The sequence below is a fragment of the Vulpes vulpes genome, chromosome 2 (genome assembly GCF_048418805.1).
Source record: "Vulpes vulpes isolate BD-2025 chromosome 2, VulVul3, whole genome shotgun sequence".
Lineage (NCBI taxonomy): Eukaryota > Metazoa > Chordata > Mammalia > Carnivora > Canidae > Vulpes > Vulpes vulpes.
Window position 1 is genome coordinate 120,321,690 of NC_132781.1, and position 15,028 is coordinate 120,336,717.

The following is a 15,028-nucleotide window of genomic DNA, read 5'->3' on the forward strand; positions in this document are numbered from 1 at the left end:
CCAGTCACCCCCACCCCACCCCCGCCCACCTCCCCTTCCACCACCCCTAGTTCATTTCCCAGAGTTAAGAGATGTACCTTATTTGTAGGATCTTTATAGCCTGGTCGCTATGTTCTGGTTTTTGTTTTTTAGAATCTATTCCATTGCATAGGGGATGCCAGAGTATTTTGCCATTTAATGAAAAATATTTAGATCATTCTGAAGTATTGCAAATTACTTTTCTAAAGAGTGTAGAAAATGGCTATTTGGGAACATGGTGTCTTGTTTATCCAGCTCATATAATGAACTTGGATCTTCTTAGGAAAAGAATCCATCTACCAGAATTTTAAAATTAATTGTGCTTTATTGATTGAGCTATTAAACAAATAGTTGTTGAGCATCTACTGTATGTTCCAGATGTTGGACATGTGGACATTAATAGAACAAAGATCTCAATCCCAAGAATGACACAGAAAAGAAGAAATTAGGGCAGCCCCGGTGGCCCAGTGGTTTAGTGCTGCCTTCAGCCCAGGATTGAGTCCCACGTCGGGCTCCCTGCTTCTCCCTGTACCTGTGTCTCTGCCTCTCTCTGTGTGTGTCTGTCATGAACAAATAAATAAAATATTTTTAAAAAGAAAAAAGTAAGTATGTACATGTATGCCATATCAGATAAATGCTAAGGAGGAAAAGTAGGGTTAGAGATATAGAAAGTGCCTTCATATGCATTTTACCATTGTTTGGAAGTTTTACAAAATCATAATTCCCTGACCTTATGTGGAAGTGATATAATAAACTAGGATTTAACTGTAGCTTTTTCTTTGTTGTGATTCAACCAACGGGAACCATCATTCTATCACATACACTGCCTAGAATTTGAAAGAAAATCTAGAGGAATTCATCTTTCTTGCTGAGAGAATTTTATGAAATCACTTAAGTATATACTGTTGTTTTTACAACATGATTTATTACTATTGTTTTCTTACACTTCTCATCTTTTGGAGCACTTCACCCAGTCTACAGTTTGTATAAAGTAGGGATTATATTTGGGTTGTTTAGTGATCTATTTCAGAACTTAATATGTAAATAACAATAACACTTCTTTGAGTGAAAGAATGAATAATTATAATTACATGGTTTTCTGATAATATTACCTCCTTCAAACCCTTTCCAAACTCCCAATTGCTGGCTGGATCAGAGAAAAGACAATTGTAGCGATTCTTTTGGAAGACAACGCATGGTGGCGCTGCAGGCTAAGGCTTGAAAAAAAAAAAAAGCTGCCCGGGAACTGCTGCGAACTCTACTTCCCATCTATAGCCGGAAACAAAAGCTTGTATGCAGAGTTCAGGACCAGTACGTCACGATACTCATCAGCATTTCCGGATAGTTACCAACCGAGAGATCCTTCACTGTTCCTGAGGTAGAGGTGAGCCCTGTTTTTGGAAAGGCGTTTGTGGAAGTAAAGATGGAGGCCGGAGGGGAGTGCTTTCCTAAACAAAGGCAAGTCCTGATTCTCTTTCTCCTGTTGGGAGAGGCTCTGGCAGGCTGGGAATCCCGTCGCTATTCCGTGATGGAGGAAACAGAGAGTGGCTCATTTGTGGCCAACCTGGCCAAGGACCTGGGACTGGGAGTAGGGGAGCTGGCAGCGCGGGGAGCCCGGGTGGTCTCTGAGGATAACGAACCCGGCTTGCAGCTTGATCTGCAGACCGGGGAGTTGGTATTAAGTGAGAAACTGGATCGGGAGGAGATGTGCGGCTCTACGGATCCATGTGTAATGCATTTCCAAGTGTTACTGAAAAACCCATTGGGAGTATTTCGGGGTGAGCTACTGGTGAGAGATATAAATGATCATTCTCCTGAATTTCCTGAAAGAGAAATGACTCTGAAAATCCTGGAGACAAGCCCTCCTGGGACTGTGTTTGCTTTGAAAAAAGCCCAGGACTTGGACGTGGGCAACAACAACATCCAAAATTACAGCATCAGTCCCAACGCTCATTTCCGTGTTTCTACCCGCACCAGAGGGGATGGTAGGAAATACCCAGAACTGGTACTAGTCAAAGAGCTGGATCGGGAGGAGCAGGCTGAGCTCAAAGTAACTCTCACAGCGCTGGATGGAGGCTCTCCGCCCCGGTCTGGTGCTGCTCAGGTTCGCATCTTGGTCCTGGACGTCAATGACAATGCCCCTGAGTTTGTACAGACACTCTACCAGGTTCAAGTTCCAGAGAACAGCCCTGTGGGCATGCTAGTTGTCAAGGTCTCTGCTAGAGATTTAGACACTGGGACAAATGGGGAGATATCCTACTCCTATTTTTATAGTTCTCAGGAGATAAGTACAACTTTTGAGCTAAACAACTTTTCAGGAGAAGTTCGACTGATTAAAAAACTAGATTTTGAGACAATATCTTCATATGAGCTGGAAATGGAGGCATCTGATGGTGGAGGGCTTTCTGGAAGATGCTCTGTCTCCATTGAGGTGGTGGATGTTAACGATAACTTCCCAGAACTAACTATTTCATCACTCACGAGCCCCATTCCTGAAAATTCTCCAGAAACAGAGGTGGCCCTGTTTAGAGTTCGAGATCGAGACTCGGGGGACAACGGAAAGATGACTTGCTGCATCCAGGATGATCTCCCTTTCCTCCTGAAACCATCAGAAGAGAATTTCTATACCTTGGTAACAAATGGGGCGCTGGACAGAGAGAGCCAGGCGGAGTACAACATCACCATCACCGTCAGTGACTTGGGGACCCCCAGGCTGCAAACCCAGCACACCATCACCGTGACGGTCTCCGACGTCAACGACAACGCCCCCGCCTTCAGCCAGACCACCTACACCCTGCGCGTCCGCGAGAACAACAGCCCCGCCCTGCACATCGGCACCGTGAGCGCCACCGACAGGGACGCGGGCGCCAACGCCCAGGTCACCTACTCGCTGCTGCCGCCCCGGGACCCGCAGCTGCCGCTCGCCTCGCTGGTGTCCATCAACGCGGACAACGGGCAGCTGTTCGCGCTCAGGTCCCTGGATTACGAGGCGCTGCAGGCCTTCGAGGTCCGCGTGGGCGCGGCCGACCGCGGCTCGCCCGCGCTGAGCAGCCAGGCGCTGGTGCGCGTGCTGGTGCTGGACGACAACGACAACGCGCCCTTCGTGCTGTACCCGCTGCAGAACGGCTCTGCGCCCTGCACCGAGCTGGTGCCGCGGGCGGCCGAGGCGGGCTACCTGGTGACCAAGGTGGTGGCGGTGGACGGCGACTCGGGCCAGAACGCCTGGCTGTCGTTCCAGCTGCTCAAGGCCACGGAGCCCGGGCTGTTCGGCGTGTGGGCGCACAACGGCGAGGTGCGCACGGCCCGGCTGCTGAGCGAGCGCGACGCCGTCAGGCACAGGCTGCTGGTGCTGGTCAAGGACAATGGCGAGCCGCCGCTGTCGGCCAGCGTCACGCTGCACGTGCTGCTGGTGGACGGCTTCTCGCAGCCCTACCTGCCGCTGCCGGACGTGGCGGCGGCCGAGGCCCGGGCCGACCCGCTCACCGTCTACCTGGTCATCGCCTTGGCGTCCGTGTCGTCGCTCTTCCTGTGCTCGGCGCTGGCGTTCGTGGCGGTGCGGCTGTGCAGGAGGAGCGGGGCGGCGTCGGGGGGTGGCTGCGCGGTGCCCGAGGGCCACTTCCCGGGCCACCTGGTGGACGTCAGCGGCGCGGGGACCCTGTCCCAGAGCTACCAGTACGAGGTGTGTCTGACGGGAGGCTCAGGGACCAGCGAGTTCAAGTTCTTGAAGCCGATTTTCCCCAATATTGTAAGCCAGGATCTTGGGAGGAAGTCAGAGGGAAATCCAACCTTCCAATCCAACTTTCCGGAATAGTTTAGGTATTTGAAACTTATTTTCCTTTTCCATTAGTTTTGTCTCCTTGGCCTTTCTGTTGCTTTTTAAAATCCAGTAGTAATTTTAATTGTACTTTCCCCCTGTTTATACGTAGTAAATTTACTCTTAACGGTAACACTACTTAAGAATGTCTGATTTCTGGAGTTGGTTCAGTTGGTTAAGCCTCTGACTCTTGATCTCATCAGAGGTCTTGGTCTCAAGGTCATGAGTTCAAAGCCCATTTTGGGCTCCATGATGGAGTCTACTTAAAAAAGGGAATGATTCCTTTCTACACACTTCATTTTTTAAAAAATATTTTGTTTATTTATTCATGAGACACACACACAGAGAGAGAGAGAGAGAGAGAGAGAGAGAGAGGCAGAGACACAGGCAGAGGCAGAAGCAGGCTCCATGCAGGGAGCCTGATGTGGGACTCAATCCAGGGTCTCCAGGATCACACCCTGGGCTGAAGGTGGCACTAAACCACTGAGCCACCCGGGCTGCCCTACACACTTCATTTTTAAATTACTGGAAGTCTTTTTAGGTTTTGTTATTAACCCACCTATGACTTTTGCATAACCCCTTTTGTGTTTCGAGTGGAATCAATTTGTATTTACCCATGTCCACTTTTTCCAAGCTCTTTTTGGATTTTTGTTTTATAAATAGGCAGCAACTGTACATTTTTATGCTATTTATTTTAAAAAGTCACACTTGTAAGCATTAGATTTTTGCTCTGAAATACATATGTCACATCATGAAAATATATCTATCATCCATTCTTTCATTAATGTTGAAAAACATAGGGGTTCTTACTTACATGTAACTTAAATTATGATCCTGATAAGAGTCCTAGACAGATTTACTCATACCTAGATTACATTAAAGGTGTTCCTCTATACTTTAACAGCTTTAGTGCCAGGAAAAGCATTGCTTGCAATTATGTACTGTGATTGCAGAGTAATTCTTAAGTGACTTCCAAGTTCTAGGCCTAGAGGATCTTTTGATGGCACAACATGCCAATATCTAGTTGCCTTTGGATGATGACATTGTACTTGTTGTTAGGGGATTTTAAAGAAAATAATTACATGATTAATATTAGTTAATCAAAGAAAACTTACTTAAAAATATATTGGTGAGGGTGTTGAATGATTTGAAGAAATAATCAGCTCTGTTTTCAGGACTCCTCTATCTCCAGGAGCCTCTTAATTTTGCAGATGCTATAAAATGGTGTGGTTGGCAGAATAATGGACCCCTAAAGATATCTGGATCCTAATTCCTGGAACCTGTTAAATATTAAGCTATATTGTAAAGAGGAATTAAGGTTCAGATGGAATTAAGGTTGCTAATTAGTCAACCTGAAAATAAGGAGAATATCCCAGATGTTCTGTGTTGGCCTGATTCATCAGGTGAAAGTCCTTCAGGGCAGATATGAATTTTCCCTAAGATGAATTTTCCCTTTGGGCAGAGGCTTCAGCTTATGCCCCAGAGTTTCAGCCAGTCCTTTAATTGCCTGTCTTACAGATACTGGACTTGCCTAGCCAGCTCCCACAATTGGGTAAGTTATTTCCTTGCAACAAATCTCTCAAATCTGCTGGTTCTGTTTCTCTGTTTGAACCCTGAACAATAAAGGTTTTGGTACCTGGAACAAATAATTAAAATCATAGAAGTTGTTTGGAACTAGAAGGTAGGCAGAGGGTGGAAGAATTTTGAAAAGCATGATGGAAAAATCCTAGATTTTTTTGGACAGACTGATGCTAGAAATATGGATGTTAACAACTCTGCTGTCAAAGTCTCAGAATGAAGTAAGGAGCATCGTGGAGAATATATATGTTGCTATATGGAATACCTAAATCATGGTGTCTGGGTGGCTCAGTAGTGTCCAACTCTTGATTTTGGCTCAGGTCATGATCTCAGGGTCCTGAGATCAAGCCCCACATCTGGCTCCATGCTAAGCTAGGAACCTGCTTAAGACTCTCTCCCTACCCCTCACCCCCTCCCCTCACTCTCCAGCACTGGTGTTCCATATCTCTCTCTCTCTCTCTCTCTCTCTAGAGAAAAAAAAGAATACCCAAATAATTATGAAGAGATGGTAGAAATATGGATGTTAAAGTCACTAATGGTAAGAGATCAGAAAGAAATGAGGTGCAGCCCGGTTTCTTCTTGCTGCTTATAATAAAATGTGAGATGAATAAGATAGATGGTGGGAAGAACTGTTAAGCTTTTAAAAGGGACTAGAACTGGGTAATGTGCTAAATTTTTAGCCTTTTCAGGCTTTTCTCACGAGGCTCAAATTAGGAAAGTATGCTCTAGAGCAAGAGCCAAGGGGTCACAGGACAATCTTTTGCTAGCACCTTGAAAAGATTAAAAGGTAAGAGTATTTAGTTATATAGCAGGTTCTTTAAAGAGATTAGGCATGCAATTCATGGAAATCCCAGCCATCCCAGCAGAAGTCAGAAATAGAGATGAAATTATACTGGCAAGACACAAGGGACTCAAACAGTTCTTGAGAATGTTTTGCCATTAGAAGTATTACCAGCTTGAATGATATAAGAGAAACCTATTGTACTGCACAATTCTATGAGAAAGCAATAATTGAAAAAACTCCTTAGGCCAAAAAACATAGTACCCTCTATGAGAAAGAAAGGATGGCTCAAAACAGACCCTGGATCTCAGAGGGTGGAGGTCCAAACCAAGGCCTTAAGAGGAGATAGAGTTTTCCTGGATGGATTTCTGTGTTTTGGGGGGCATCTGACTATTTCTACTTTCTATTTTCTGTTTTCGAACAGGAATGGCTATTAGTTGCTGTCCTGTGCCTGTCCCATCATGATACAGTTTGGAGAACAGATAATTTGTTTAGTTTCACTGGTCTACAGATGGAGAGGAATTATGCCCAGGATGTATAGTACCTATGGTCCCACCCATGCCTGATTTAGATGATGCAGATGGTGAAATTTTGAGTTTTGGAGTTCATGAAATTTAGATGAAATTATGGACTGAGTTGATACTGTAATGAGATGAGATCTTTGGGGATTTTGAATATATTTTTTATGTTGTTCGGATGTGAATCTTTGGGAGCCACAGGGTGGACTGTGGTAAAGAGAATAAGGGCCCCATGAAGTATCTGTGTCCTGAGATCTGGAACTCTATCATTTGTTATGTATCAAAGAAGAATTCAAGTTGCTGATAGAAATAAAGTTGACAGCAAACCTTAAGATAGATTACCCTAGATTATCCAGGTGAGTCCAGCATAATCATAATCATAATCACCCTTAATAAGAGGTGATAGTGGGAAGCAGAAGAGTCAGTGTCATAGTGATGTTTTACAAAAGACTCCACCAGCCTTTACTGACTTTGAAGATGGAAGGGAGCCTCCAGTATAGGAATGCAGGCAGGCACTAGAAGCTAGAAAAGGCAAAAATATGTTCTCCTTTAGAGCCTCCAGAAAGGAACACAGCCCTACCTTAAATGTAGCCCAGTAAGACTCATTTTAGACTTCTGACCCCTAGAACCATAAAATAATAAATTTGTGTTTTTAAGCCACAAAGTTTGTGGCAATTTGTTATATCAATGATAAGAAACAAATACAAATAGCTACTAAAAAAGCCATTCTGAACCCATTTGTCTTTGCCTTCCCCTACTCTAGGCCAAAATATTCTTGTTTCCATAATCTCTTACAGGTAGGAATGTCCTAGTACTCAGCTATTTATTGCTAGTGATTTAAAAGGACAATTGGGGCATTGTGCTTAATGGAAATTTTTTCTTTCCATTTTTCTTTTTTTTTTAATTGAAATATAGTTGATACACAATGTTGCATTAGTTTTAGGTGCGCAACATAGTGTTTTAATGACTCTATACATTATGTTTTATTCATCACAAGTATAGCTACCATCTCTCACCTCACAGTGCTATTACAAAACCATTGACCATATTCCCTATGCTGTACCTTTCATTCCCCCAAATCATACATTCCATAACTGGAAGCCCATATCTCCCACTCTTCTTCACCCATTCTTCCTATCCCTCCTACCCCTCCCCTCTGGCAAACACCAGTTTATTATCTGTATTTAAGGATCTGTTTTTGTTTCAGGGTTTTGTTTGTTTGTTTGTTCAGGGTTGTTTCTTTTTTTTTTAGATGCTACTTGTAAGTGAAATCATATGGTATTTGTCTGACTTATTTCACTTACCTTAATACCCTTAGGTCCATCCATGTTGTTGCAAATGGTGAGATCTCATTCTTTTTTATGGCTGAATAAAATTCCATTATATATATATATATATATATATATATATATATATATATATATATTACACACACACACATCTTTATTCATTCATCTATTGATGGACTTTTAGTTTGCTTCCATACCTTGGCTATTGTAAATAATGCTGCAATAAATATAGAGGTCATATATCTTTTCAGATTAGTATTTTTAGGAGGGTTTTTTTTTTGTAAATAACCAATGTGTAGTTATTAGATTATATAGTATTTCTTTTTTAAAGATTGTATTTATTTACTTGAGAGAAAGGGAGAGAGAGTGAGCATGTGCACAAGTAGGGAGGAGGCAGAGGGAGAGGGAGAAGCAGACTCTGTGCTGATCGTGGAGCCCCACACAGGGCTGGATCCCAGGACCCTGACATCATGACCTGAGCTGAAGTCAGATGCTTACCTGATAGAGCCACCCAGGCGCCTCTGTATGATATTTCTATTTTTAATTTTTTGAGGAAGCACCATACTGTTTTCCACAGTGGTTGCCCCAATTTACATTCCTACCAATAGTGCAGGAGAGTTCCTTTTTCTTCACATCCTTGCCAACATTTGCCATTTCTTGTCTTTTTGATACCAACCATTCTGAGAGGCATAAAATGTTATCTCATTGTGGTTTTGGTTTGCATTTCCATGATGATTGGTAATGTCAAGCCTCTTTTCGTGTGTGTGTTGGACATCTGTATGTCTTCTTAGAAAAAATACCTTTGAAGTCCTCTGCCCATTTTTAAATTGAATTATTTGTTTTTTGGTGTTGTATGGTTTTTTGGTTTTTTTTTTTTTTTTTTTTTTTTGAGAGTGTGAGCAAGTTCAAGAACCTGAACCAGGGGGCAATCTCACAACCTGAGATTAAGCCGAAACCAAGAGTCGGAAGCTTAACTGACTGGGCCATCCAGGTGCCCCGAGTTGTGTAAGTTCTTTATGTATTTTGTATATTAACCCTTTAGTGGATATATCATTTACAAAAAATTTCTCCTATTTAGTAGGTTGCTTTTTTGTTTTGTTGATGGTTTCCTTCAGGGTGCAGAAGACTTTGATTTGAGTATAATTAAGGCAAATATTTTTCAAAGGGGTGGTGTGAAGTGACATGTTCCTCAGGTTTTTTGCCCATTTTTCTTTTTCATAACTAGCATGGGTTTTGGGGAATAAGCCTCAAGCTGAAGCAGCCAACTTGTGATCATAAGATGAATACTCTGATCTACTGTGGCTAATTTTGTATCTTTATTCAGTCATTTTGCAATTTGGCTAATACAAACATACACAAGTAACTGAATCTTCAAAGGAATATTCCTGGCTAGGAGTAACCCAAAAGTAACCTGCAGGAGTGGTGTCCTGACAAAATGACTATGATGTTTATGAAGTCATCTAGGACTGGTTTCTGTCTCAGACAGGGAAGTAGCAGGGTCAAAATTCTGCATAGTAAAATAAACTGCCCAAATATTTGTCCTGAAAGTCTTAATAACCATATCATCAATCTACATGTCCTGGTAAAATATGCCTGGCAGAATGATTAGAAATTCCTAACACCTTCTCAATATGCACAGATGTGTGTTTTGTAACAGGTTCAGAGACCCTCAGGTGTTAGTACCCATTATTGCTTTCCTGTATTACTTCACAAATATTTTATTGGTAAAGTGTACAATTTAAAGTCATCTCTAAAGGATGAATATTTGTGTCTTCCTTGGATTGATCTGTCATGCCTTGAAAAGAGCATTACTTCCAATTTATCACCACAGCCATGAAAAAGCAATAACTGTCTTTCATGATACATGAACGGTAATGCCTCAAGCAATTTTAGAACTCCACAGCTGCACCCATAGTGTTTGTGTATCTGTGCATGTTTGTTTATGTGTGCATTTGAAGGTGTGTGGGAGGGAGTAGCTTTAGTAGATGGTGGAGATATGCTGCATGCACAGATATATACCAGAATAACTTTGTTTTTCCACATTATAAAGATATTTTTCTTTAATGCATAAGCATATATAATAAACTTGGCATTAATAACATATTCTAGAAGAGATCATATTTGCAAACTAAAGGAATTTTTTTTTGTAAATTTAACTATGCCAGCATTATCAGATCTAGATGTTTGCTAGCCCTCTTGTCCATGAAGGAGCATCCCAGGAGAAGGAACTTTACTGTAGGTATGGTCATTTTTTTCCCCCAGTGAAATCAGGAAACAATAAAGTTGACATCAGAATGTGACAGGGTGAGGGATTAGGGTGGGATTAGGGTGAGACCAAGTTTTGCAAGCATAGTGTTAGATCCCTTCTTTATTTAATATTTGGATATTTTGTTCACAATGGATTTTCTATTAAGTTTGATTTTTTTAGAATATTTCATTAAATAGTATCTATCTTTAATACTAAGTTTTGAAAAGACCCATTAATTATGCTTCTGAGGCACTTGCTTAACTATAGTCCTGGTCCTATTGGTTGTTTCCAACTTGCAAGTTCAAGTGGCCATTGCAGTACTAGTGATGTGATCACAGTTGGAATCTGAGCACTGAAATCTCAATCAAGTCCCTCTCCATTCTACATAAAGAACTTACACAACTTGGGGCACCTGGATTAACGGAAGAATACAAAGATATCCAAGGATATCCAATAAGCTGGAGTCTTGCAGACTGGAAACAGAAGAGCATTTCTATGGCTATGATTAACGAAGCAAATTGTTTATGTTTTTCTTCCAGGTGGCATACAGCTGTGTGAAAAATATGGTATCTATTGGTAGATCAAATTTGCTAGTAATGTTGTTGAGAATTTTGTGTTTATATTCATGAAGGATATTGATCTATGTATTTTTTCATGTTATGCTCTTAACAGGTTTAGTTTCAGGATTATACTGGTCTCATAAAATGATTTGGCAATTGTTTTCTCCTTTCTTTTATGAAAGAGTTTGTGTAAGATATTTATTATTTCTTCTTTATGTATTTGATAGAATTTACCACAGAAGGCATCTGTGGCTAACATTTTCTTTGTGGAAAAATTTTGAATTGCAAAAAATTGTTTAAATAGATATGCTACAATGCCATTTTCCTGTTTCTTTTTGTGTCAGTTCATAACAGGTTTTTAAAAAACAATTTGTCCATTTTATCTACAATGTTAAATTTATTGACATGAAGTTATTGATAATATTCCTTTATCATCTTTTCAATTTATTTAGGATCTGTAGTAATGCCCCTTTCATTCTGGATATTGGTAAAATACATTTTGTCTCCTTTTTGTCTATCAGTATTGCTTTATCAGTATCAATTTTATTAATCTTTATTAAAAAGTTTTTTTCTTTGTCATTTTCCTATTTTTGTTTTCTGTTTCATTGATTTCCACTCTTACATTTTTATTTATTTTTCTATACTACTTTGGATTTAGTTTTCTCTTCTTTTTCCAGTTTCTCTGAAGTTTTGTATCATTGTTGCTAAAACTTTTTTAATATAGATTAAAATATATAACCTAAAGCTATACATTTCCTTCTCTATGTTATTCTAGTTGCATTTCATGAATTTTGATACATGGTGATCTTTTTGCCATTCAATTTAAATTTATCTATGATATCCCTTTTGATTTTTGATTTGACCTGTTGGCTAACTGGAAGCATGTTGCTTCATTCCCAAATATCCAGATGCAACATTTTTCATATTCAAATTAACTCTTTTGGTCTGGGAACATATGCTGTATAGTTTCAATCCTTTGAAATTTATTGGGTTTTGTTGTTATCCCATATATGAATTATCTTGATGAATTTCTCATGTGTACTTGAAATAAATATGTGTGTAGTATTCTATAAATAAATAAACCAAGTTGCTTGATAATGTTGCTCACATTTTCTTTATTCTTACCACTGCATCCTACTTGTTCTATCAATTACTGAGATAAAATGTTAAACTCTTAAATTATCATTGTGAATTTATCTATTTCTCCCTTCAAGTGTGGGACTTTTTAAAACTTCATGTATTTTGAAGCTCTGTTATTATATTTGCACATTGGTAGAGTTATTTTATCTTCTGGATGAATTGACACTAAGTATTATGAACCATCCCTTTTAGTCTCCAGTAATACTGTAAATCTTATAATAATAAAATCACCCCATATTTCTTATGCTTAGGATTCATATGATATCTTTTTTCCCCTTTTACTTTCTCATCTTGTCTGTATATTTTAAATACATCTTATGTAAACTAGAGAGTTGGATCTTGCTTTTTTATCCAGTATTGTCATTTCTGCCTCTTGAAGAGTTCATTCCATTTATATTTTATATAATTATTTATATGATTGTGTCCATTGCAAAATTTTTAAAGATTATATTTTTTAAAAAACTTTATTTATTTGAGAGAGAGTGAGAGCCAGAAAGATAACAGAGGGGAGGGAGAGGGAGAAGCAGACTCCATGCTGTGCACAGAGCCTGATGTGGAGCTCAGTCTCAGGGCCCTGAGATCATAATGTGAGTCAAAGCAGATGCTTAACTGACTGAGCCACCCAGGTGCCCTAAAAGGTTTTATTTTTAAGCAATCTCTATATCCAAGGTGAGACTCAAACAGCCCCTAGATCAAGAATCACATGTTCCACCAGCTGAGTCAGCTAGGTGCCTCTACTGCAATTTTTTGTATCATCTGTTTTCATTCCTTTGCCTCTTGTTTACTGGATTTGGTTTCTATGTGTTTGTTTTTGCTTAATTTTGTACTTTCTTGTATTCCATTTGGTATACTAAATTGACTTTTTACCTATAACATTTTGGGGGGTTATTTCATCTAAGAATGAGAATACACAGTCTTTATTAACAGAGTCTACCTTAAATTAGTATTATGTCACTTCACCAACAATGTGGAAAAATTTCCTCGTCTTTTTTTGTCATGACATGGAAGATCAGCATTAAGACATAGGAGAGATATTTAAGAATTCATATGGTTAAAAACCTCTACGAATAGCATCAAATTGGAAAATATTTGAAAAATACTTTAATATGTAATATGTAGAAGATATTTCATACTAGAGAGAAATATAATGAAGATAATCATTGTGAGAAAACCTTCAGCCAGATTTCAAATTTAAATGTGCACAGAAGAACTCATACTGAAGAGAAATGTTATGAATTTGGTGGATGTGAAAAAATATTATTCATTTGTTAAAATATACATAGGATCACACACTGACACAAACCCTATCAATCTAAGGACTATAGAGAGCACTTCAGCTGTTCTTTGCATTGTAGGACTCATGTAAAAAAATCACATTGGAAAATAATATACAAAATGTAGGAAAGCCATTATTCATTCTTCATCCATTGCTGTATATGTAAAACCCATGAAGCTAAGCCTTATTTCATATAATATGAAAAAATCTTCCATTTTTTCATCTCTCAGAAAAATGTGGAAAATGCTACATACAATAAATGTAAAAATCGTGGAAAAATCTTCATTTGTCCTTCATCCTTTAGGCACATGTGAGAACTCATAGTGAAAATAACCCTTTGACTGTAGAAGGGTATGATAAAGTCTTTATTTCTTCTATGTCCCTTACTGTACATGTAAGATTCACATTGAGGTGAAGCCTTACAAATATAAGGAATATGGGAAAACCTTTACTTATTTCTGAAACCTTACTCTACAAGTTGGAAAACATATCACAAAGGAGTTCTATACATGTAAGAAATGTGGGAAAGGCTACAGTTTCTTCTTTCCTTTCCTTTTAATAACCACAAGCACTGGAGAGAGGCCTTATAATTGTAAACAATGTGATAAATCCTTTCATTTTTCATATTTTACTATATGTGTGATATTGCACATTGGAAGAGAAATATTGTGAATATATGAAATGCAGTAACTTCTGCTTTCTTATTGCTTAGATAATGAGAATTCATACTGCCAAGAAATTGTATTAACATCTGGAGTGTAGGAAAGTCTTAACTTGTATCTAATTCCTTCAAAGGCTTGTGAAAATTCACATCAGAGAGAAAGCATATTAGTGTAAGAAATGTGGGAAAGTGCATTTCCTACCACTTCAGTGCTTATTTGAGAAGCTATACATTGAGGAGAAACCATAAAAATTTAAAGAATGTCGAAAAGCTTTCAAGTCTTTCTCATTTCTTAGTCAGCTAGTGAGAACTCATACTGGGATATAGGGCTGTAAAGAATGCATAAAATCCTTTAGTTTACCTTCATGCTTCAAAGACTAGTAAAAAGTCACCTTGGAGAAAAGCACAACAAATATAATCAATGTGGGAAAGGCTTCAGGTGCATCTAATGTTTTATTATATGTAAGGAAATTCATATTGGAGGAGAAATCTTTAAAATGTTATAAATATGGAATTGCTTTATTAGTGTCTCATCTTTGAAGTGACTCCTAGCTCATAATTTCTAACTTTGTGTTTTCTGACATAAATCTTTGTGATATAACTGCTGCTTCCAAATTCCTTGTAAGTGTATCATACAACTTCTGATAAGTTATTTTCCTTATAGTTCACTAATATATGGTATCTTTTCCATTGTGAAGTCTCCTTAGACTTAAGTTTTTTATTTTTTAAATTTTTTAAAAATATTTATTTATTTATGTATTCATGAGAGACACAGAGAGAGAGAGAGAGAGAGAGAGGCAGAGACACAGGCAGAGGGAGTAACAGGCTGCATCCAGGAAGCCTGATGCAGGACTCAATCCCGGACTCCAGGATCACACCCTGGACTGAAGGTGGCACTAAACCACTGAGCCACCCGGGCTGCCCCGACTTAAGTGTTTTTAGTATGTAAGTAAGTGTATTTGAAAATTCTTGTTATTCTTTCTAATTAATTTCTATTCCCATATGTAATGCATGTGGTCATTGTCATATTGATTTTGGTACTTGTTGAGATAAGTTATTGATTTTTACTATTGAGAGATCTGCAGAATTTTTGTAGCTAATGTAGCATACAACCATTTGTTTTGGTCAATAAATAGTCGATGTAA

At 39.1% G+C, this 15,028-nt stretch overlaps 1 protein-coding gene across 4 annotated transcripts; it reads left to right on the top strand.

The window, feature by feature from the left end:
- The first annotated feature begins 1,246 nt into the window (after positions 1–1,246).
- On the top strand, positions 1,247–11,904 carry LOC112934373 (protocadherin beta-15-like). Of its 4 annotated transcripts, none has more exons than XM_072749809.1 (3): positions 1,247–3,834; positions 5,351–5,384; positions 6,616–11,904. In XM_072749809.1, the coding sequence occupies exon 1, from the start codon at positions 1,442–1,444 to the stop codon at positions 3,827–3,829; it is 2,388 nt and encodes a 795-aa protein (XP_072605910.1). In that variant the 5' UTR covers positions 1,247–1,441; the 3' UTR covers positions 3,830–3,834; positions 5,351–5,384; positions 6,616–11,904. The 4 variants fall into 4 exon arrangements, with proteins under 4 accessions (XP_072605910.1, XP_072605911.1, XP_072605912.1 ...); XM_072749810.1 differs by having other exon boundaries at positions 8,893–11,393; XM_072749811.1 differs by lacking the exon at positions 5,351–5,384 and having other exon boundaries at positions 8,893–11,904.
- Positions 11,905–15,028: the final 3,124 nt, after the last annotated feature.